The sequence below is a fragment of the Pristiophorus japonicus genome, chromosome 12 (genome assembly GCF_044704955.1).
Source record: "Pristiophorus japonicus isolate sPriJap1 chromosome 12, sPriJap1.hap1, whole genome shotgun sequence".
In the NCBI taxonomy this organism is placed as follows: Eukaryota; Metazoa; Chordata; class Chondrichthyes; family Pristiophoridae; genus Pristiophorus; species Pristiophorus japonicus.
The window spans coordinates 57,949,809-57,970,109 of record NC_091988.1 but is presented as its reverse complement, the minus strand read 5'-3'; the positions used below and the strand labels follow the sequence as shown (position 1 = coordinate 57,970,109).

Here is a 20,301-nt window from a genome sequence, read left to right as displayed (position 1 = left end):
TGATATTATAATATCACCATGGGGTAGGAATTGCTCTGGTTGCTTTATGTAATTGGAAGTGCATTCGTGAACTTTTCCAGCCACATCATAAAGACCCTTCCGACGCCCGTGTCTTCTTCTTAGGCAGTCCCTTGGAGTCGAGGATGACTTATTTAGAGGGTGGAAGGTGCACACCAACTACCACACGAACTTGACAGAGCACGGTCTTGGTCCAATGACGAAGGGACTCAAGATGATTGGAGACCAGGCTCTGCTGCATGGGTCTGCCGCACACACACACACACTAAACACACACACACACACACACACACACACATTGACCCCCTCCTTCCCTCCCTCCCTCAGGTCCTCGCTCCCTGGTTTTTAGGGATCGCAATGTAGGTGACGCCCGTGTGATTGCAATAGAAATAGTGAACGCAGGAAGCCCGCAAAAACACATTCATGACATCGCTACCTATAACGACCAAAGCTACATATTCGAGGGATTCTGCAATCCAGCTCCCGTGGGGCTTCCCGAGATACAGGCCTTGCAAGCAGCAGATCACTGAATCAACTCTGTATACTGACCAGAGGTGTTCTTCCCTCGCCCGCGCATCCCCCCCCACCCACATTCTGCACCATTTAAATCCACTGTAAATTCCCCTCGCATTTATTTCCAGTTCCTGACCTACTCTATGCTGTTAATTGTATATTTTTTTTCTTTCCTCCTGTAATATACAGGAAATTTGCATTGGGGATCCAGAAAGTCGTGCGACCGCTGTTCGGTTACAACTGCCCATGAGATAAATAACCACCCTCTACTTCTGCAACACGTTCGATCCACCTTGCGATTGCGATCTTTCTTCCTGTACAGTTGCGCACAGCTGGAATAATGACACCATCTGGTGTTGTCTGGAGACCAATGGTTGCTGTGGAAGAAAAGACACCCCAGAAAGGTTGCCTCAGTACGATCATCAAATAACAATGTGTTCCTTTTTATCTGACATTTCGCAGCCTCCCCCCACCCAGCCCCCCGAAAACTTGGCCCCATCCATATTTTTGTGAGCCCACATGATCGGCAATAATGGCCGTTAGATGCAAGTTAAATTTTTATCAGCAGCAAGCGTGAAGCAGTGTCAGTTTATTCCCTCACCTAAGCTCCCTTGTGGGCCACCTCATCTAGAGCACAATTTAAGAACCGCTTTGAAATGGACTCTCCTTAAAGGGCAGATCCAACATGCCACACATCATTTGTATCATAGCCGAGTCATAGAATGGTTACAGCACAGAAGAGGCCATTCGGCCCATTGAGACCATGCTGGCTCTCTGCAAGAGCACCTCAGCCAGTTCCACTTCCCCCGCCCTTTCCCCATAGCCGTGCAACTGTTTTTCCTTCAGCAGCTTATCCAACTCTGTTTTGAAAGCCCTTTCAGGCAGTGCATTCCAGATCCTAACCACTCGCTGTGTAAAAAAGTTTTTCCTCGTGTTGCCTTTGGTTCTTCTGCCAATCACCTTAAATCTGTGTCCTCTGGTTCTTGACCCTTCCGCCAATGGGAGCAGTTTCTCTCTGTCTACTTTGTCCAGACCCCTCATGATTTTGAACACCTCTATCAAATCTCCTCTCAACTTTCTCTGCTCCACCATATACTGAGAATCATTCAGCCCTGCCAACCGGTTTTCTGTCCCCCCCACCCTCCCCGCCCTTTAAAGGGGTAAGGTCTTTAAATGTTTGGCATATTTTATTTTGTTTAGGGAAAAGAAAGAACATAATAGCCCTGTGCCCTTTCCACGGTGGAGACACTGGGGATCGTTTTGACTTTGGGCGATAGTGTAAATCTGTAAAAAATGGAAATGAAAATAGGGAGAGATTTTCTAAGCTCTGGAATTCTCTCCCTAAACCTCTCCTCTTCTCCACCTTTCCTCCTTTAAGACGCTCCTTAAAATCTACCTCTTACTGACCTAATATCTCTTTATGTGGTTCGGTGTCAAGTTTTGTCTGATAATGCTCCTGTGAAGCACCGTGGGACATTTTTACTACATTAAAGTCGCTATATGAATGCAGGTTGTTGTTGTTGAGATTTTAATTGGGTTACTGATTCGCTAGCGCCAGTTTCACAATATAGTCCAAAGTCAAACTTGCCCCCATTTTGTGCGGGCGGTGCGATGATGAGTGTTAACACAATTTACTCTATTGTATCATTTGTGTTTTTTTTAAAAAAAGGATCTGCCAAACACTTTGCCACGAAGACAGTGCCCCTTTAAATTGCAACAGTTTTTTTCCCCAAACTCATACATTATGTGTGGAAGTGTATTCCAGTGCTGTGAGTGTTGGAAAGCTCAGCATGCACTTGCGTTTAGTTCTGTCCTGTTGAACCCGGACTTGATCAAGTGTCGGATGTCACAGAGGAGTTAACCAGAAAAAATTGCCGTTGCACTTTACTGGGTGGTGGAGAGCACTCGAATATTGCCCTTTCACCCCTGCCACCTGGGTTCAAATTCAGGCCAGAGTGAGGGACAAAGGCCTCCTCTCTGTGACGGGGAAACTGGGTGGCACCGGGGGTTAGGACCGAGTGTTGGGTTTCACCTCGGGAAAGTGGGATCAGTTTCCACCACAAAGAGGGGAATGAAAGTCTCTTTCTTCTCTCCCTCGATATCTGACGCAGATTTCTGTGGGAGTGCCGCGCTCGAAACATAGACTTTTCACCTGAAAGCCTTGTGGATTCTGAAGGCAGCCCAGACGGGAGAACCAATCAGTTTTGCCTCCGCTGTTCCTGTTCAGGGGTTTTGTTGGGTCGTAAGTTAAGTGAGATGATAATCGCAGTTCAGTTCCCCGTGAACATGAGCTGCCCTGCACAAACAAACCTCTCATTTCTGTACTAATTGTCACAGGGATCCTCTTACATCAGCGCACGTGTGGGATGTAAATGACAATTAAAGACGGTGACCCCCCCGCCTAACCACCCCCGGCAGCTTCCTTTGCCTATTTCCTCTTGTGTTCCTAACTGTTTCATACAGAATAGCTTTGTTCTCCTCCCCTCGCCTCCCCCCACCCCCCGAGATAGCGTGTGCCATCTGTGCTTAGTGGTGTGTGCATCAATCTCATAAACATGAAGCAGCCAAGGCCGCTATTGGGTGTGTGAGCATATCTCCCGTTTCCCCCCGCCCCGGTACAGGTGCTGTTACCCTTTCAGGAAGGATTTGTCCTGCTGCCAGTGGGAATTGCGGTTTTGCGGAGATTAAAAGGCTCAGTGAACGGATTTACAGATTCTGCCAGCGTTCACACCTGTGCCCAGAGCTAGGATTTCACCAGCTGTGCAGCACTATCCAAGGTTTGGATTAGGGTTCCGGGAAATTGGAATAGCAGGCCTTCTCCTCGACGTCTCTAGACCCGAGAAACAAAGCCAGCTTTCTGTTCTCTGCAAATGAGTTATCTTGACGTGGCTCCCTCAACCCATTGCCCAATTTGTGGTCCCACCACACCATGTTATGGTAGAGAACTGGCCATGGACAATTCTGGACACAAACACACATCCTCTAACTGTGGCAACATGTAGGGCTGGCAGCATGGATGAACAACCAACGTCACCACAAGGAACCATTTTAATGGGGGATCTTTCGAGCATTATAATCCCTTTTTGGGACGGGATCCTCACCATTACTGTCAAATTTTAAAGAGGATCGCTTACCGTAAGGGCCCCTTTAAGGAGGAACATTCAACCTTATGGCCCCTGTTAAAGAGGAGCATTCATCACCCATTTAAAGAGGGATATTCGCCATCAGGAGCCCCTTTTAATTAGGAACACTCTCCAACAGGACCTTTTTTTTAAAAATAAAAGAGGAATGCACCTTCACTACCCCTTTATAAAAAACTAAACGGTTGTGAATAAAAGACTTCTATTTATTTCTGTTGATTTTTGGTGATTATTTTTGATTAAACAACGAATGTGATGATTTGAATAAGGGCCCTGGATTGACAGAGATTTAGAGATGACAGTATCAGACAGCTGAATGAACACATGCACACGTTTGAAGCTGGTTCAGCTCTTTAAGAACATAAGAACTTGGAGCAAGAGTAGGCCATACGGCCCCTCGAGTCTGCTCCGCCATTCAATACGATCATTTCATCAGCGACTACATGTTTTGCTGAGGTAAAATCATGTTCCCTCAGCAAAACATTAAAAAAAAATCTTCAGATAAGTTTACATGAATTCAAAGGTAAAAAGGTCTCTTCAGACTTCACTCCTCACCGGTTCAAAAATGGAAATAAATAAAAGCTGTTAGTTTTCCTGACAGAAATATTTCTTTTAACTGTTGCGTCACATGAATCCAAACCGATCAATACTACCACCGAAGTGTTTTGATAGTAGAAATATTCCTTGATCTATTCCCAGGGAAAGTCATCTACCTATCGGACAGAGGTCAGCCATTGGGGCCGGGACACTGGGAAGACATTTGGGTCGGGTGCTATGTCTGCCACATACATGTTAGTACATGGAATATGTTCACTTTGCTGCATCGACGTCCCTGTTTGTTGCCTGTTTGTGGATATAGAAAGAACCAGTTAAGAAAGCCCTATACAGATAGCGCCTCACTGCCAACCTGGCGACCCTCAATGACCCCGAGACGCAGAGTACCTGGTCTGCTCTCCAAAACCAGCGCCTGCGAAGAGACGCTCGGTCACTCAACCAGAAATCACCAAGACTGGTTTGACGAGAACGACCAGGAGATCAAGGAGCTAATAAGCCGAAAGTGCAAGGCATTTCTGAACTTAAAGCTGAAACCCAACACGGGAGCAGCAAAGCAGCTCTACAGGTGGCTGAAGGCCGAGGTCCAACAAAAAACCCGTGACCTAAAGAATAGATGGTGGGTGGAGAAAGCACAGGAGATCCAGCAGCTGACCGACAACCATGATGTGCGAGGATTCTTCAGCGCAGTCAAGACCACCTACAGCCCAAGCACCCAAGGCCCCACGCCACTGCTGACCAAGAACGGAGAGGCACTCATCAAGGACACTGAGGCAGTCAGGGCCTGCTGGAAGGAGCACTTCGCAGATCTTCTTAACCGAGACTCTGCCTTCGACTCCATCCCGTAGCATGCTACCATTCACCATCTCAGCAAAACCCCAACCCTGCACGAGGTAGAAAAGGCCATCCGTCAGCTCAAGAATAACAAGGCATCCCCGCCGAGGCACTAAAGTATGGCAGAGAAGCACTGTTGGCATGAATGCATGACCTCATCTCTCTTATCTGGAAGGAGGAGTGCATGCCTGGAGACCTCAGAGATACCGTAATCGTGACCATCTTCAAAAAAGGGGACAAGTCCGACTGCGGCGACTACAGAGGAATGTCCTGCTGTCAGCCACTGGGAACGTCGTCGCAAGAATCCTCCTCAACCGTCTTCTCCCTGTGGCTGAAGAGCTCTGCCCAGGGTCACAATGTGGATTCCGTCCACTAAGGGGTACAACAGACATGATCTTCACTGCACAACAACTACAAGAGAAATGCAGGGAACAGCACCAACCCTTGTACATGGCCTTCTTTGACCTCACAAAGGCCTTTGACACTGTCAACCGTGAGGGACTATGGAGCGTCCTTCTCCATTTCGGCTGCCTGCAGATGTTTGTCACCATCCTCTGCCTGCTCCACGACAACATGCAGGCTGTGATCCTGACCAATGGATCCACCACAGACCCAATCCACGTCTGGATCAGGATCAAGCAGGGTTGCGCCAACCCTTTTCTCTACCTTCCTCGCTGCAATGTTCCATCTCACTATCAACAAGCTTCCCACTGGGGTGGAACTAAACTATAGAACCTGTGGGAACCTGTTCAACCTACATCGCCTCCAGGCTATATCCAAGGTCATCCCATCCTCTGTCATTGAACTACAGTTTGCGTACGACGCTTGCGGCTGCGCACACTCGGGCCGAATTCCAAGCTATCATCAACACCTTCACCGAGGCATGCGAAAGTATGGGCCTTACACTAAACATTCGTAAGACAAAAGTCCTCTACCAACCTGACTCCACTACACAGCACTACCATACAAAATCCACGGCTTGGCCTTGGACAACGTGGATCATTTTCCATACCTCGGGAGTCTACTATCAGCAAGGACAGACATCGATGACGAGGTCCAACACCGACCGCCCCCAGTGTGCCAGCACAGCCTTCGGTCGCCTGAGGAAGAGAGTGTTTGAAGACCAGGACTTCAAATCTGGCACCAAGCTTATGGTCTACAGGGCTGTAGTGATACATGCCCTCCTATATGGCTCAGAGACGTGGACCATATACAGCAGACACCTCAAAGCACTGGAGAAGTACCACCAGCGCTGCCTCCACAAGATCCTGCAAATCCCCTGGGAGGATAGACACACCAATGTCGTGTTCTCACCCAGGCCGACATTCCCAGCATCAAAGCACTGACTACGCTCGACCAGCTCCATTGGGCGGGCCATATCATCCGCCTCCTGACACGAGACTCCCTAACCAAGTGCTCTACTCGGAATTCCTACACGGCAAGTGAGCCCCAGATGGGCAGAGGAAACGTTTCAAGGACATCCTCCAAGCCCCCTCGTTAAAGTGTAAAATCCCTGGGAATCCCTGGCGCAAGACTGCCCAAAGTGGAGGAAGAGCATCCTGGAGAGCGCTGAGCACCTCGAGTCTCATCGCCGAGAGCATACAGAAACCAAGCGCAGACAGCGGAAGGAGCGTGCGGCAAACCAGGCTCCCCACCCACCCTTTCCTTCAACAACTGTCTGCCCCACCTGTGACAGAGACTGTAATTCCCGTATTGGACTGTACAGCCACCTGAGAACTCACTTTTAGAGTGGAAGAAGTCTTCCTCGATTTTGAGGGACTGCCTATCATACAAAAACTTGGATTTATATAGCGCCTTTCACGACCACCGGACGTCTCAAAGCTCTTTACAGCCAATGAAGTACTTTTGGAGTGTAGTGACTGTTGCAATGCAGGAAACGCGGCAGCTAATTTGCACACAAGCAAGCTCCCACAAACAGCCTTGTGATAATGACCAGATTATCTGTTTTTTTGTTATGTTGATTGAGGGATAAATATTGGCCAGGACACCAGGGATAACTCCCCTGCTCTTCTTTGAAATAGTGCCACGGGATCTTTTACGTCCACTTGAGAGGGTAGACAGCACCTCCAACAGTGCAGTGCTCCCTCAGCACTGCAATGGAGTGTCAGCCTAAATTTTTTTAATGCTCAAATCCCTGATTACTTCCTAGCATGTGGAGTATATTGACGGAACTTGTATCTGGGGCACTATCGGGGAGGCTGTTTAGATTGCATTTCTATATATACCTGGAGTTCATTCAGGAGGTTGCACGTCGAGTATATCTGGGGAGCTTGTACCTGGGAGTACATTCAGGGATAGTATATTTTGAAGTGGAGCACGGGTTGGGCCTGTACTCATTGGAGTTTAGAAGAATGCGAGGTGATCTTATTGAAACATATAAGATTATGAGGGGGCAGGACAGGGTAGATGCAGAGAGGATGTTTCCACTCATTGAGAAATCTAGAACTAGGAGGCATAGTTTTAGAATAAGGGGCCGCCCATTTAAAATGGAGATGAGGAGGAGATTTCTTCTCTCAGAGGGTCGTGAATTTTTGGAATTCTCTACCCCAGAGAGCTGTGGAGGCATTGAATATAATTAAGGTGGAGATACAGATTTTTGAATGATAAGGGAGTCAAGGGTTATGGGGAGTGGGCAGGGAAGTGGAGTTGAAGCCAAGCTCAGATCAGCCATGATCTTATGGAATGGCGGAGCAGGCTCCAGGGGCCGTATGGCCTACTCCTGCTTCTATTTCTTATGTTCTTATTTAGGGAGTCTGAATCTGGAGGGCAATGTTGGGAGCGTGTAAGTGGAGTATATTAGATGTGGAGTATATCTGGGGAGCCCGCGGCTGGAGTGCATTCAATGAGTGTGTACATGGATTGTGTTAACCTGACAGAGTTTCAGTGAATAGCGTCTTGGCTTCGGTTCCCCTGCCGACCCTAAGAAGCTCCAAAGCTGAGCAGCAGTGCGGTAGAAAAAGGGAGGTCGGCATGCAGATGGTTAACAGGTCAATGGTGCATCTCCTCGGTGGCGCTTCTCGATCTGACACTATACTTTAACAGACTTTATTCAAACAAATTAATATAAAAGTGCACAGACAGTAAAGGGAGCTGTGGAGGCCTGCCTGGAATTTATGGTGTGCTTGCTATCTTTCTCATTCAGTACAAGGCATTGTGTTTTGACAGTAATTGTAGCCGCAGTGACCCCTGCTAAGAGGGAGCATATTTCTGCTTTTGTCGGAGAGATTTAAAAAAAATTGTGATTGTATGTTATAAACGAGCACATGAAATGTAGGACAATCAACCAGATAAGTGTTCAGCAAATAATTACATGAGGCAATTTCAGACTGGAGATGTCAATAATGTTTTATGCTGGTTTTCACCTGAATAGCCTTCAGTTTACATTCCCCTCTCTCTCTTACTCAATACACTTGATTAGAGCTGAAAGGGGTAATAAAGCAGGTCGGAGAGTGAGGAAAGACACCTCCCTTCCACTCCCCACTGCTATCGCTAAACTGTGAAAATAAATACAAAGCCACTAAAGGATACACTGGATGCCAAGGTTCGTCTTAGACAAATTTGTTTTGTATTAGGAGACCAGAGCCAATTCTCAGCTGTAAAAATAAAGGCACCGGGTGACACAATGTATTAAAACACTTGCCTTTCACCTCTGCGACTTGGGTTTGGGTCTAACCCAGACGGAATGGATGAAAGTCTCCTCTATTTCTCTCTGTCTGTCCCACTGCCTGGTGGGTGACTGACTGGTACTGTGTGCTGGAATGCTGCCGTTTCATCTCTGGGGCTTGAATCTGAGTAAGGCCCAGTATTAAAGAGAGAAAGACTTGGACTTATATAGTACCTTTCCTGACCACCTGATGTCTCAACACGCTTTACAGCCAATGAAATACTTTTTGAAGTGTTGTCATGTCGGAAACGCAGCAGCTAATTTGCACACAAGCAAGCTCCCACAAACAGCAACAGATAATCTCTTTTTTTGTTATGTTGATTGAGGGATGAATATTGGCCAGGACATCAGGGATAACTCCCCTACTCTTCTTCGAAATAGTGCCATGCAATCTTTTACATCCACCTGAAAGAGCAGAGAGGGCTCGGTTTAGCGTCTCATCTGAAAGACGGCACCTCCAACAGTGCAGCACTCCCTCAGCACTGCACCGGAGTGACAGCCTAGGTTTTTTTTGTGCTCAAGTCCCTGGAGTGGGACTTGAACCCACAACCTTCTGACTCAGAGGCGAGAGTGCGACCCACTGATCCACAACTCTCTCTTTCTCGTTCTCCTTTGGGAGAACTGGGTGATGTAAACGCATTAGAAGGTTGTCCTTTTGCAGCCGAGGTCTGAGCACAAGCCTGAGAGCCAGCCTCAGGAGGTGGCAGGCTTCCTCTCATTGAACATTGCTCAGAAGTAAAGAGCGGAAGGGGGTTTTGTGACTGTGTAACATGATTGGCCTCGGAGTTGTTACTAAATTTAATAGAGTTTTATACAATGCGCAGAGCAGAAATGAGGTCAGATTCGGAAGAAGTGACATTCTCCACAAGCTGCCAGGAACTTGGATACAAACTCTGAGCCAGAATGACATTCATGCCTGCAGCAGTCTTTCTAAATATAGCTTGACTCTATAGAAAAGGCAGAATTTCTGCTCTTATAAGTTTTAATGTTTATAATGTATTGAAAATGTTAAGTCTGTGCGTGCTCAATCCCTCTGTCTATATTTGTCATGTAAACCTGTCACACTGTGAATGCACACATCTGCCACTGGAGCTACAGCACTGGCAAAGGGCAGCAATACAGCGCGACTGCTTTACATTGGCAGTTTCTATCTCAAATGTGGATGTAGATATTTAATAATGTAGTTATAAAAATAAGGACTGAGTGTGCGACTTTGAAATGGGGACTGAATTACATCTGTGCACCCTGGACTAATTGTCCCCCAGCGATAAACCAGACTATATTTTTTAAAGATTGTGGTGGGGGGTGGCGGGGGAGGGGGATGGGGGGGAGAGGAAGGCGGGAAATTACGTAGCGCCCCATTCGGGACAATAACTTTTGTGGTACGCAAAAGAATTGCCTGGCGCCACCCAATTCCAGCACATGCAAATTTCCAGCTTCGCGCTCCAGGAGGGAAGTGGACAGCTAAATCAAGGCGGTACCACTTCCCTTGGAGTGCTAGACCATGGAGGAGGGGCAGTAGAGGTGCAGCGCTGCGCAATGTCCCGGGCAGCGCAGCTGGGATCGGAGGCTCCATCCCTCCCTTAAAGGGACAGGCCATCGCTGCAGGCTCTGCATTAAATATATGTCCATGGTCATTGAGCAGAATGCAGGGCTGATCAATTGCAGCCAAAGAAAAGGAAAGAAACAATGCTCAGAGGTTTGCTACAAGATTTTGCGCTCAGCTTAGCGCTGATCCCTTGAAATACCGCTCCATAAGTGGCTAGTCTCCCTTACTGATGTGGAATAACCCCCAGAACAGCGACATGAAGCCTTACTCTACTTCACAGACAAATATATAAGCTTGCTAGAGGGGCTTTCTTGGCTATAGTTATTGGGAAGATTTTTTTTTTCCAAATGTCTTCTATCTTCTCCTGAAGGATGCTCACACTCGGTGGGCTATGTTTCCACATGCGGTCGACTGCACTGTTCGACCATGCCCAAATGACCATTCTTCACGTGTAAGCCCAGATAGCCAGTGTCAGGAGGGCAGCTGGAGTCACCGGTAGGGTTGCCAACTCTGGTAGGATATAGTCTTGGAAGTTTCATCACACAAACTCCCGCTTCCAGCTGCCCCACCCCCATGCTCCCGCCATTGGTCGCCCGACATGTCTATCTTTGCGGCACACCATTTCTTCTTGTACTGACCCTGATTATTTTTTTCTCTGAGTTGCTTGGAGATTCATCTTTAATTTCTGGAGACTCCACAACAATCCTGGAGGGTTATAGGACTTAAATAAGGCTTGCATTTATATAGCGCCTTTCACAACCACCAGACATCTCAAAGCACTTGTGGAGTATAGTAATGTGGGAAATGCAGCAACCAACTTGTGCACAGCAAGCTCCCACAAATAGCAATGTGATGATGACCAGATAATCTGTTTTTTTGTTATGTTGATTTAGGGATAAATATTGGCCAGGACACCAGGGATAACTCCCCTGCTCTTCTTCAAAATAGTACCATGGAATCTTTTACATCCACCTGAGAGGGCAGATGGGGCCTTGGTTTAACATTTCACCTGAAAGACGGCACCTCTGACAGTGCAACATTCCCTCAGCGCTGCAATGGAGTGAAATGTTAGCCTAGATTTATGTGCTCAAGTCCCTGGAGTGGGGCTTGAACCCACAACCTTCTGACTCAGAGGTGAGTGTGCTACCCACTGAGCCACAGCTGATACCTGTTGGCAACCTCTGGCTAGCCATCAGGAGCTGATTTTTTTTTTTGCCCACTCCCTCGCACGAGGGCACCGTGACCAATTGTAGCTGCTTCAACTGCTAACTCATCTCACCACCAAGGATTGGGCCCGGTCTGTGTGGCCGAGTACCACACCACACGCCGCAGTTACCGACTATACTGTGAACGGAGCCAGGCCTGTGGCTTTGTGGGTGTTGGAACCTCATTTTATCTCAGTGAAATATGTTGCTTATATTTCAAACATGACCTAAATTGCAGGGTTAAAAATCCCAGTTTGTTGAACAAAAACCATCGCAACAAAGCTCCCATTCATGCCTTTAGCTGACGCAAGCCTCCTTACAACATTTTGTAGTCCTCTGGTTCCCCTGTAATGAGTTCTTTGGTGAAAGTATGATGGATGTAATGCGAGTAATAATAATTATTATCATCATCGCTATTAACTGCTGTGCAAGGTATGTTTATGCAACTGAAACTTCCTGGCCTTGAACCTGCAGGGTATTTACAACTGTGCGCCTACTTTAAAGAGACAGCTTATAGACACGAAACAGGTGAAAAGAATTCTAATTAACATTTCGAGAGCAAGGCCCACTGTCCAGGCCTCTTTGAGAGGGAGACTGACCATCAGAAGCTGGCTTAAACAGGAAGACACGCCGTCAGGGAATCTCTTTCAGATGGAGAGGGCAGACTCGCCATTTGTGTACGACTGGCCTCCACAGTAACATACAGCCTCCATTACTATGTGACTTGACTGACCTCAAGTAACGCAGAGCTCTTTAGACGTGACTGACAACTGACCCCCAAAGCAACACAACGACATATTGCAAAGTGATTGACTGGCCCCACACAGTACTAGGCGACTGACTGACCCCCTGCGGAAACATAGGCCTATTATTTGGTGATTGACAGGCCCCACAGACACACTGTAGCCTGGATTTTAACCCTGCCCACCCAACAGGAACGGGACAGGCGAGTGGTGAGAGAGTACTTACCATCATGTTCCCAACGCGCTCCTGCCTGCCTCCCCCAACCCCCACCATTTTGGTTGCGCATCTTTTGGAGGCAGCCAAGGTGGCCGTCTCAGGCGGGCGGAGGCCTCATGAATATATTAAAAACAGGGTCCTATGATGCAGTTAGGACCCTGACGGCATTTTAAATAAAATTCGCGGCAGTCCCGCTCAGTGCTGGACCCGCCTGTAAAACCTGGCAGCAAACGGATTCGTAGCAAGAAGAGGCCCAGAAAATGAATCCATTTTTAACCTGTTTTTGTTTCCTCATGGGTAAGGAGGAGAAGGAGTGCTCCTCCTGGGCTGACAAGGACAACTTGGGGCTGCCCTGCCTGAGTTTCCCTGCTCCTCCCCCAATCATGCTGCCCCCCGCCCCCCCTCACCCCCAAGCACTCACTTCTCTTCCGAGGGCTGTTTCTTTGGGTCCCCATCGACTGCTTTCTGCCGGGTTCAGGCGGGAGAGTAATCGTCTCCATGATGATTTTAAATCCCTATGAACACATTTATAATGGAAACAACCTATGTAAACTCGTCACGCTGTAATTACACTGCCCCGCCAGTGGTGGCGCTGTAGCGCCTTAGCTGTGTGTCTCCCAGCTCCTCAGCCCACACTGCAGAGAAACCCCTCAGCACCAACCAACTCCACTGCTCTGCTTCCTGAATAGCTGTCATTTTTACTATTCAATTGTAAGTAATATCAAATTGAAATATTATATAAAAATAAAGACTGAACCTATGACTTTATAAAAAGAAAGACTTGCATTTATATAGTGCCTTTCATGACCACCGAACATCTCAAAGCGCTTTACAGTCAGTTAAATACTTATGGAGTGTAGTCTCTGCTGTATATGGGGATTGAATTATGTCTGCTTGACATGGTCCAATTATCCCAAGCCCCCCTGAACCCCACTTTAACTGAAGACCACACTCGGCCTTAACCCTCATGTGGAATGCCACAAGGCAGCAACTACTAACTGTATATTCCTCTACAATACTGATTGGACTGATGTGCCCGACAGTGCTCACAGTTAGAAACAATGGAAATCTATAAACCTCTTTTCCTGTAAGATTGCTCCAGGCTCCAATAGCAGCAGCTCGACTTTATTACACGCTTTTCCTTCCCTCCAAGATAGGTCAATGATGTTGTATTTTTAATGCCAGTTGTCGCAGACATTGTAAAAATAGATTGTTGTCAGATGCTTGTAATACATTGAATAAAAAAAGGATTGTTTGATCGAGGGAAACCATTGCTTTTTTCTTAATTGGCTGCAGGTCAAGACCACCCCTCGGAAGAAGCTGTGACTGCTCTACAACTGTGCGCTGGGATTGGTGTAATGTTTTTGCTTCAGAATTCATAGCAACACATTGCTACTGAGAACTAGTTGGTTTATTAACAAAAGGTTTAGCAATCACACCACCCTTGACCAGTTCATCCACCTCGCTCACAACCACCTACCTCATCGTGGATCCCCCGAACCCAACTGGCTGGGGTTTTATTGTCTCTTGTGAACAGCACTTGACTGGCTAAGCCACTCCCAACTCAAACAGCTCTAACTATTTTGGTTAGAACTTTAAAATCAAGTACACCCTGTTTAGTTAAGGGCACTAGGACCTACAAATTTCCAAATTAACTGGGAGCTTTAACCGATCAAATTAAATTAAAATTCTGTTCCCGGGGGTGATGATGCACTCCAGTCGCTCCGGTGCTCACCTCTCGCGGAAGGCCGCGAGCGTACCGGTGGACACCGCGTGCTCCATCTCCAGGGACACCCTGGCGTGAACATAACCGCGGAAGAGAGGCAGGCAGTCGGACTGAATGACCCCCTCGACCGCCCGCTGCCTGGACTGGCTGATGGCCCCCTTGGTCAACAGCTCGACAAAGCTGTGAGCATACTCACAGGTGCATACATTACAGTTGGTTGATCAGTTTGCCCCCTTTTTCTGACGATGTCTGTACCTCGTCTTGCCCTACAGAGCTGCAGCATTCGAACACGGCGCGACACTACACCCTCCTGCAGAACACCACCGACTACCGCATCCTGCTGATGGACGAAGATCACGACCGCATGTATGTGGGCACCAAGGACTACATTGTCTCGCTGGACCTGCACAACATCAACCGGGAGCCTTTATTAGTAAGAGAATGCAGCCAATCATTTTTGGTGCTCCTTAAATTCCTCGCAAAAGTATGGTTTGTGCAAAAAGCTCAAGGTAGAACCACACCTCGCAGCACCATCTTTTATTGTCCCAGCATGCCCCGTCCCCCCACCACCCACACACAATAGCCGTTTAAAGGCTGTTCTAATCGTTCCTGTAATCACACTGGCTCCACATCCTCTAAAAAGGAAAGACTTAAATTTTTATAGTGCCTTTCACGACCATTGGGCATCTCGAAGTTGTTGACAGCCAATGAAGTACTTTTGGAGTGCAGTCACTGTTATAATGTGGGCAGCCAATTTTGTGCACAGCGAGCTCCCACAAACAGCAATGTGATAAAGACCAGATAATCTGTTTGAGTGATGTTGATTGAGGGATAAATATTGGCCAGGACACCAGGGATAACTCCCCTGGCTCTTCTTCGAAATAGTGCCATGGGATTTTTAACGTCCACCTGAGAGATAGACGGGGCCTCGGTTTAACGTCTCATCCAAAAGGCGACACTCCCTCAGCACTGCACTGGAGTATCAGCCTAGATTTATGTGCTCAGGTCCCTGGAGTGGGACTTGAATCCACACCTTGTGACGCAGAGGCAAGGGTGCTACCTACTGAGCCACAGCTGACACTCTGGAGGATATACAGGACAGAGAGATGAGAGTGGTTGGGAGTGCAAGCTGCTATCTCCTTGGGATGGGCGCAGAGGAGATGTGGCTTGTATCCTGCTGCGTGCTTTGCGGGGGTGAAGATAATGTGGGTTGAAATGGTGTGCGCCGTCCCACAAGGGAAGAGAGAGAAGCGAAGATGGAGGAGGGGAGTTAAGAGTCACTGCGGGTAATTTTCAACTTCACCGTCTGGTCAGTAACCTGGCAAGTTGGTGGAGAAAATCGGCCACCCTTTATAGAAACTTCCCTCCTACTCACCGGTTTTTATTGCTCTGAAATCAAAGGGATGAAAATCTACCATCGGCGACCGATCCACTCCACCAGATTACTGGCGTGATAGTGAAGTCGAAAACATAAGACATTAGAAATAAGAGCAGGAGTAGGCCATTTGGCCCCTTGAGCCTGCTCCACCATCTAATAAGATCATGGCTGATCTGATCATGGACTCAACTCCACCTCCCTGCCCGCTCCCCATAACCCTTGACTCCCTGCTTTCCCCCAGTGAGCATTACCATCAGTATGTTTTTGGGGTGTAAGGATCATCAGGGTGGGTAAATATTCTGCCCAGGTTCTCAGGATCTCCCCTCCCATTTTGATGGAAGATAAGTGGAAACACTTTCTCCAGTGTTTGCACCAAACTTCCGCCGAACTGCCGCGGGAATCTAACAGCACTGTGCTCCAGTGGGAAGAGGACGAGGGAAATAAAGCTACGCCTTGGAGACAGCCATGTCCCCGGGGAAGAGGATTAGTTAAAAAAAAACACTTGCATTCATATAACGCCTTAGCACATCCCTTGACAAATTCTCAAAGAGCCACACACAAAGTGCTTTTTGAAACGCAGTAACCGTTATGCAAGGGGAAGGAACAAGCCGAGGAATTGCAGGTTTAGATTAGCGTACAACACAAAGGAGAGGTGGGGAGGATGTGAATGAGAGCTTGCTGTGTTTCCAGTGAATGATTGTTTAAAGTTATCAGATGCCCAGGACCCACACAGAAGATAAATTAATGCAGTAGTTTTACTGTAACAAAAAACAGCCATTCTGAACTCCATAAACCTCCTCGATCCTGCACTCTTGACCCATTTAATTGATAGGTAAGGTCTTTGTGTAAAATGGCTCCAGTTCTCCTTCAACATGTGATTCCCTGCAGCTATAATAAGGGAATCCCTTTGTAGTTCTAGGGCAGAATTATAGGGTAGTTAAGCATCTAATATATTATTATTTAGGGGGAATGTAAACATTGCCTTTATGCCTGTTGCAAGGTATGTGTCCAATACATGGTTATAAAGAGCTAATTTGTGCAGTTTTGATCACCCCATTATAAGAAGCATCTTAAGAGTCATGGTAAAGGTTCTATGAATATTCACTTAAACAATACCAAGGACGAGGAGAGATGACGATGAAGAAATGCTCAAAAAATGTATTTTTTTGTCACTTGAACAGAAAAAGTTAAGGGTGGGTAGGGGTGGCGGGGGTGGGGAGAGAGGTTTTAAAATCATTTTGAGAGTCTTTATAGTCAAAAACTAGGGATGAATTTCCATAGGGATTCTCCCACTCAGTAGTAGCAGGACATTTAGAAAATCATAATACAATCAAGCAGAGTCAACATGGTTTTATGAAAGGGAAATCATGTTTGACAAATTTATTAGAGTTCTTTGAGGATGTAACGAACAGGGTGGATAAAGGAGAACCAGTAGATGTAGAGTATTTGGATTTCCAAAAGGCAGTCGATAAGGTGCCACATAAAAGGCTGCTGCACAAGATAAGAGTTCATGATGTTGGAGGTAATATATTAGTATGGATAGAGGATTGGCTAACTATCAGAAAACAGAGAGTCGGGATAAATAGGTCATTTTCAGGTTGGCAAACTGTAACTCGTGGGATGCCACAGGTATTGGTGCTGGGGCCTTAACTATTTACAATCTATATTAATGACTTGGATGAAGGGACTGAGTGTACTGTAGCCAAATTTGCTGATGATACAAAGATAGGTGGGCAAGCGGTACAGAAAGCAATGCTGCAGTAAAGAAGGATCTGGGGGTCCTCATACAGTTAGTATGCAGGTACAGCAAGTAATTAGGAAGGCAAATGGAATGTTAGCCTTTATTGCAAGGGGAATGGAGTATAAAAGCAGGGAAGTCTTGCTACAACTGTACAGGGCATTGCCACACCTTGACATACAGCGTACAGTTTTAGTCTCCTTATTTAAGGAGGGATATACTTGCATTGGAGGCAGTTCAGAGAAGGTTCACTAGGCTGATTCCTGGGATGAAGGGGTTGTCTTATGAGGAAAGGTTGAGCAGGTTGGGCCTGTACTCATTGGAATGCAGAAGAATGAGAGGTGATCTTATTGAAACATATAAGATTATGAAGGGGCTCAGCAAGGTAGATGCTGGGAGAATGAGGGGGAAGCAAGAACTAGGGGGTATAGTTTCAGAATACGGGGTCACTCATTTAAGACGGAGATGAGGAGGAATTTCTTCTCTGAGAGTAATGAATCTTTGGAATTCTCTACCCCAGAGAGCAGTGGATTCTGCGTCATTGAATATATTCAAGGCAGAGAACATAAGAACATAAGAAATAGGAGCAGGAGTAGGCCATACGGCCCCTCGAGCCTGCTCCGCCATTTAATACGATCATGGCTGATCCGATCATGGACTCAGATCCACTTTGCTGCCCGCTCCCCATAATCCCTTATTCCCTTATCGGTTAAGAAACTGTTTATCTCTGTCTTAAACTTGTTTAATGACCCAGCTTCCACAGCTCTCTGAGGCAGCGAATTCTACAGGTTTACAACCCTCTGAGAGAAGAAATTCCTCCTCATCTCAGTTTTAAATGGGCGGCCCCTTATTCTAAGATTATGCCCCCTAGTTTTAGTCTCCCCATTAATGGAAACATCCTCTCTGCATCCACCTTGTCAAGCCCCTGTTTCGATAAGATCACCTCTCATTCTTCTGAATTCCAATGAGTAGAGGCCCAATCTATCAATCTTTCCTCATAAGTCAACCCTTTTGTCTCTGGAATCAACATTAAATATGGAAACCAAAACTTTATGCAGTATTCCAGGTGTGGCCTCACCAATACCCTGTATAACTGTAGTAAGACTTTCCTGCTTTTATATTCCATCCCCTTTGCAATAAAGGCCAAGAGTCCATTGGCCTTCCTGATCACTTGCTGTACCTGCATACTAACCTTTTGTGTTTCATGCACAAGTACCCCCAATCCCGCTGTACTGCAGCACAATGCAATTTTTCTCCATTTAAATAATAACTTGCTCCTCGATTTTTTTTTTCTGCCAAAGTGCATGACCTCACACTTTCCAACATTATACTCCATCTACCAAATTTTTGCCCACTCACCTAGCCTGTCTGTGTCCTTTTGCAGGTTTTTTGTGTCCTCCTCACACATTGCTTTTCCTCCCACTCGATCCCTTCATCCAAGTCGTTAATATAGATTGTAAATAGTTGGGGTCCCAGCACTGATCCCTGCGGCACCCCACTAGCCAACCCAAGAATGAACCATTTATCCCAACTCTCTGCTTTTTGTTAGTTAGCTAATCCTCGATCCATGCTAATATATTACCCCCAACCCCATGAACTTTTATCTTGTGCAGTAACCTTTTATATGGCACCTTGGCAAATGCCTTCTGGAAGTCCAAATACACCGCATCCACTGATTCCCCTTTATCCATCCTGTTCGTTACATCCTCAAAGAATTACAGCAACTTTGTCAAACATGACTTCCTCTTCATAAATCCATGCTGACTCTGCCTGACTGAATTATGATAGACAGATTTTTGAACTATATGGTAGTCAAGGGATATGGGGAACAGGCTTATTAGAACATGGAATGTGTTACCACGTGGCCATTGAGGTAAGGTCTATAACTTCATTGGAAAGGAAAATAGATGCAATTATTTCAAAAAAGGAAGACTGTAAAATGGGGAAAAGGCTGGGGAAATGGGACTAGAGTAGTCAGCTCCAGGTGAAGAGTGAGCATCGCCCGGCACAGGCACAGGCACACTGGGCTTTGTATTCTGTCATTTCCACAATTCTTTCTATGAAGACCAATGTTGCATTTTGTTTCTTTCAGATTCACTGGTCCGTCAGTCAGCAAAGGCGAGACGAGTGTGTTCTTTCCGGGAAAGATCAGAATGTAAGTGTCGATCTGACTTGTCTCTCTTTCATTGACTAAAGTTCCACAACTATGGAAAGAATGTGTGCCATTCACACAGTTACAAAAGGACTTACATTTATACAGGCTTTATCGGGAGGTCCCAACCAACAAATTACTTTTCAAGTACAGTCACTGTTGTTGTACCAGGTAAAGACAGCGCCCAATTTGCAGACAGGTAAGGTGCCATAATAGCAAAGGTCAATCTGTTTTTGATGGAGAACTGGACGATTTCCCTTCTCTTTGGAAAAAGTGCTATGGGATCTCCTCCCCCACTGGCCCCACCCCCCTGCCCCACCCCTTCCCTTTCCAGCTGAACAAACAGACTCAGTTTAACATCTCATCTGAAAGACAGCACCTTCGACACACTGTGCTGCACTGAGAAACCAGCCTCGCTTATGGGCACAAGTCCTGGAGAGGAGCTTTCAACCCACAGCCTTTTGGACTCAGAAGTGAGAATGGTACCAACAGAGCCAGGCTGGCTTTAAGAAATGCATAGCAGATTATAGAGCACAGACATGTGTTTTATTGCTCTCTTGCCCATTATGTCACGTGCATAAAAGCGTAAAACGCTAGTTTTAAACAAGTGATATTATTTCAATAAACTGCAACAAGCAAAAACAAAATGCCGGAGTAAGAATTCAGTGTTAGAACTGGTGCCACAAGCTCACACGGATTACTTGTTGACCTATCCGCTATAAACACTGATGGGCATCTACTGACCCCTGTTTTATAGGCTTTCTAACTGTAGACCCCAGACGTGTGAGTGACTCCTCAGGATTATCAGATTTCTGTCCAACTCTCATCGGATTTATGAATGTTTCTGGATT

The 20,301-nt window shown here is 46.6% G+C and overlaps 1 protein-coding gene across 2 annotated transcripts in view; it reads left to right on the top strand.

Moving 5' to 3' along the window:
- The window catches only part of sema3fb (sema domain, immunoglobulin domain (Ig), short basic domain, secreted, (semaphorin) 3Fb), a 263,872-nt gene that overhangs the window by 164,372 nt on the left and 79,199 nt on the right, over nucleotides 1-20,301 (top strand). For both annotated transcript variants that reach the window (XM_070895532.1, XM_070895533.1), the window contains 2 exons: nucleotides 14,455-14,615; nucleotides 19,391-19,453. In XM_070895532.1, the coding sequence (XP_070751633.1) occupies nucleotides 14,455-14,615; nucleotides 19,391-19,453 (224 nt within the window). The remainder of the gene's footprint in view (nucleotides 1-14,454; nucleotides 14,616-19,390; nucleotides 19,454-20,301) is intronic.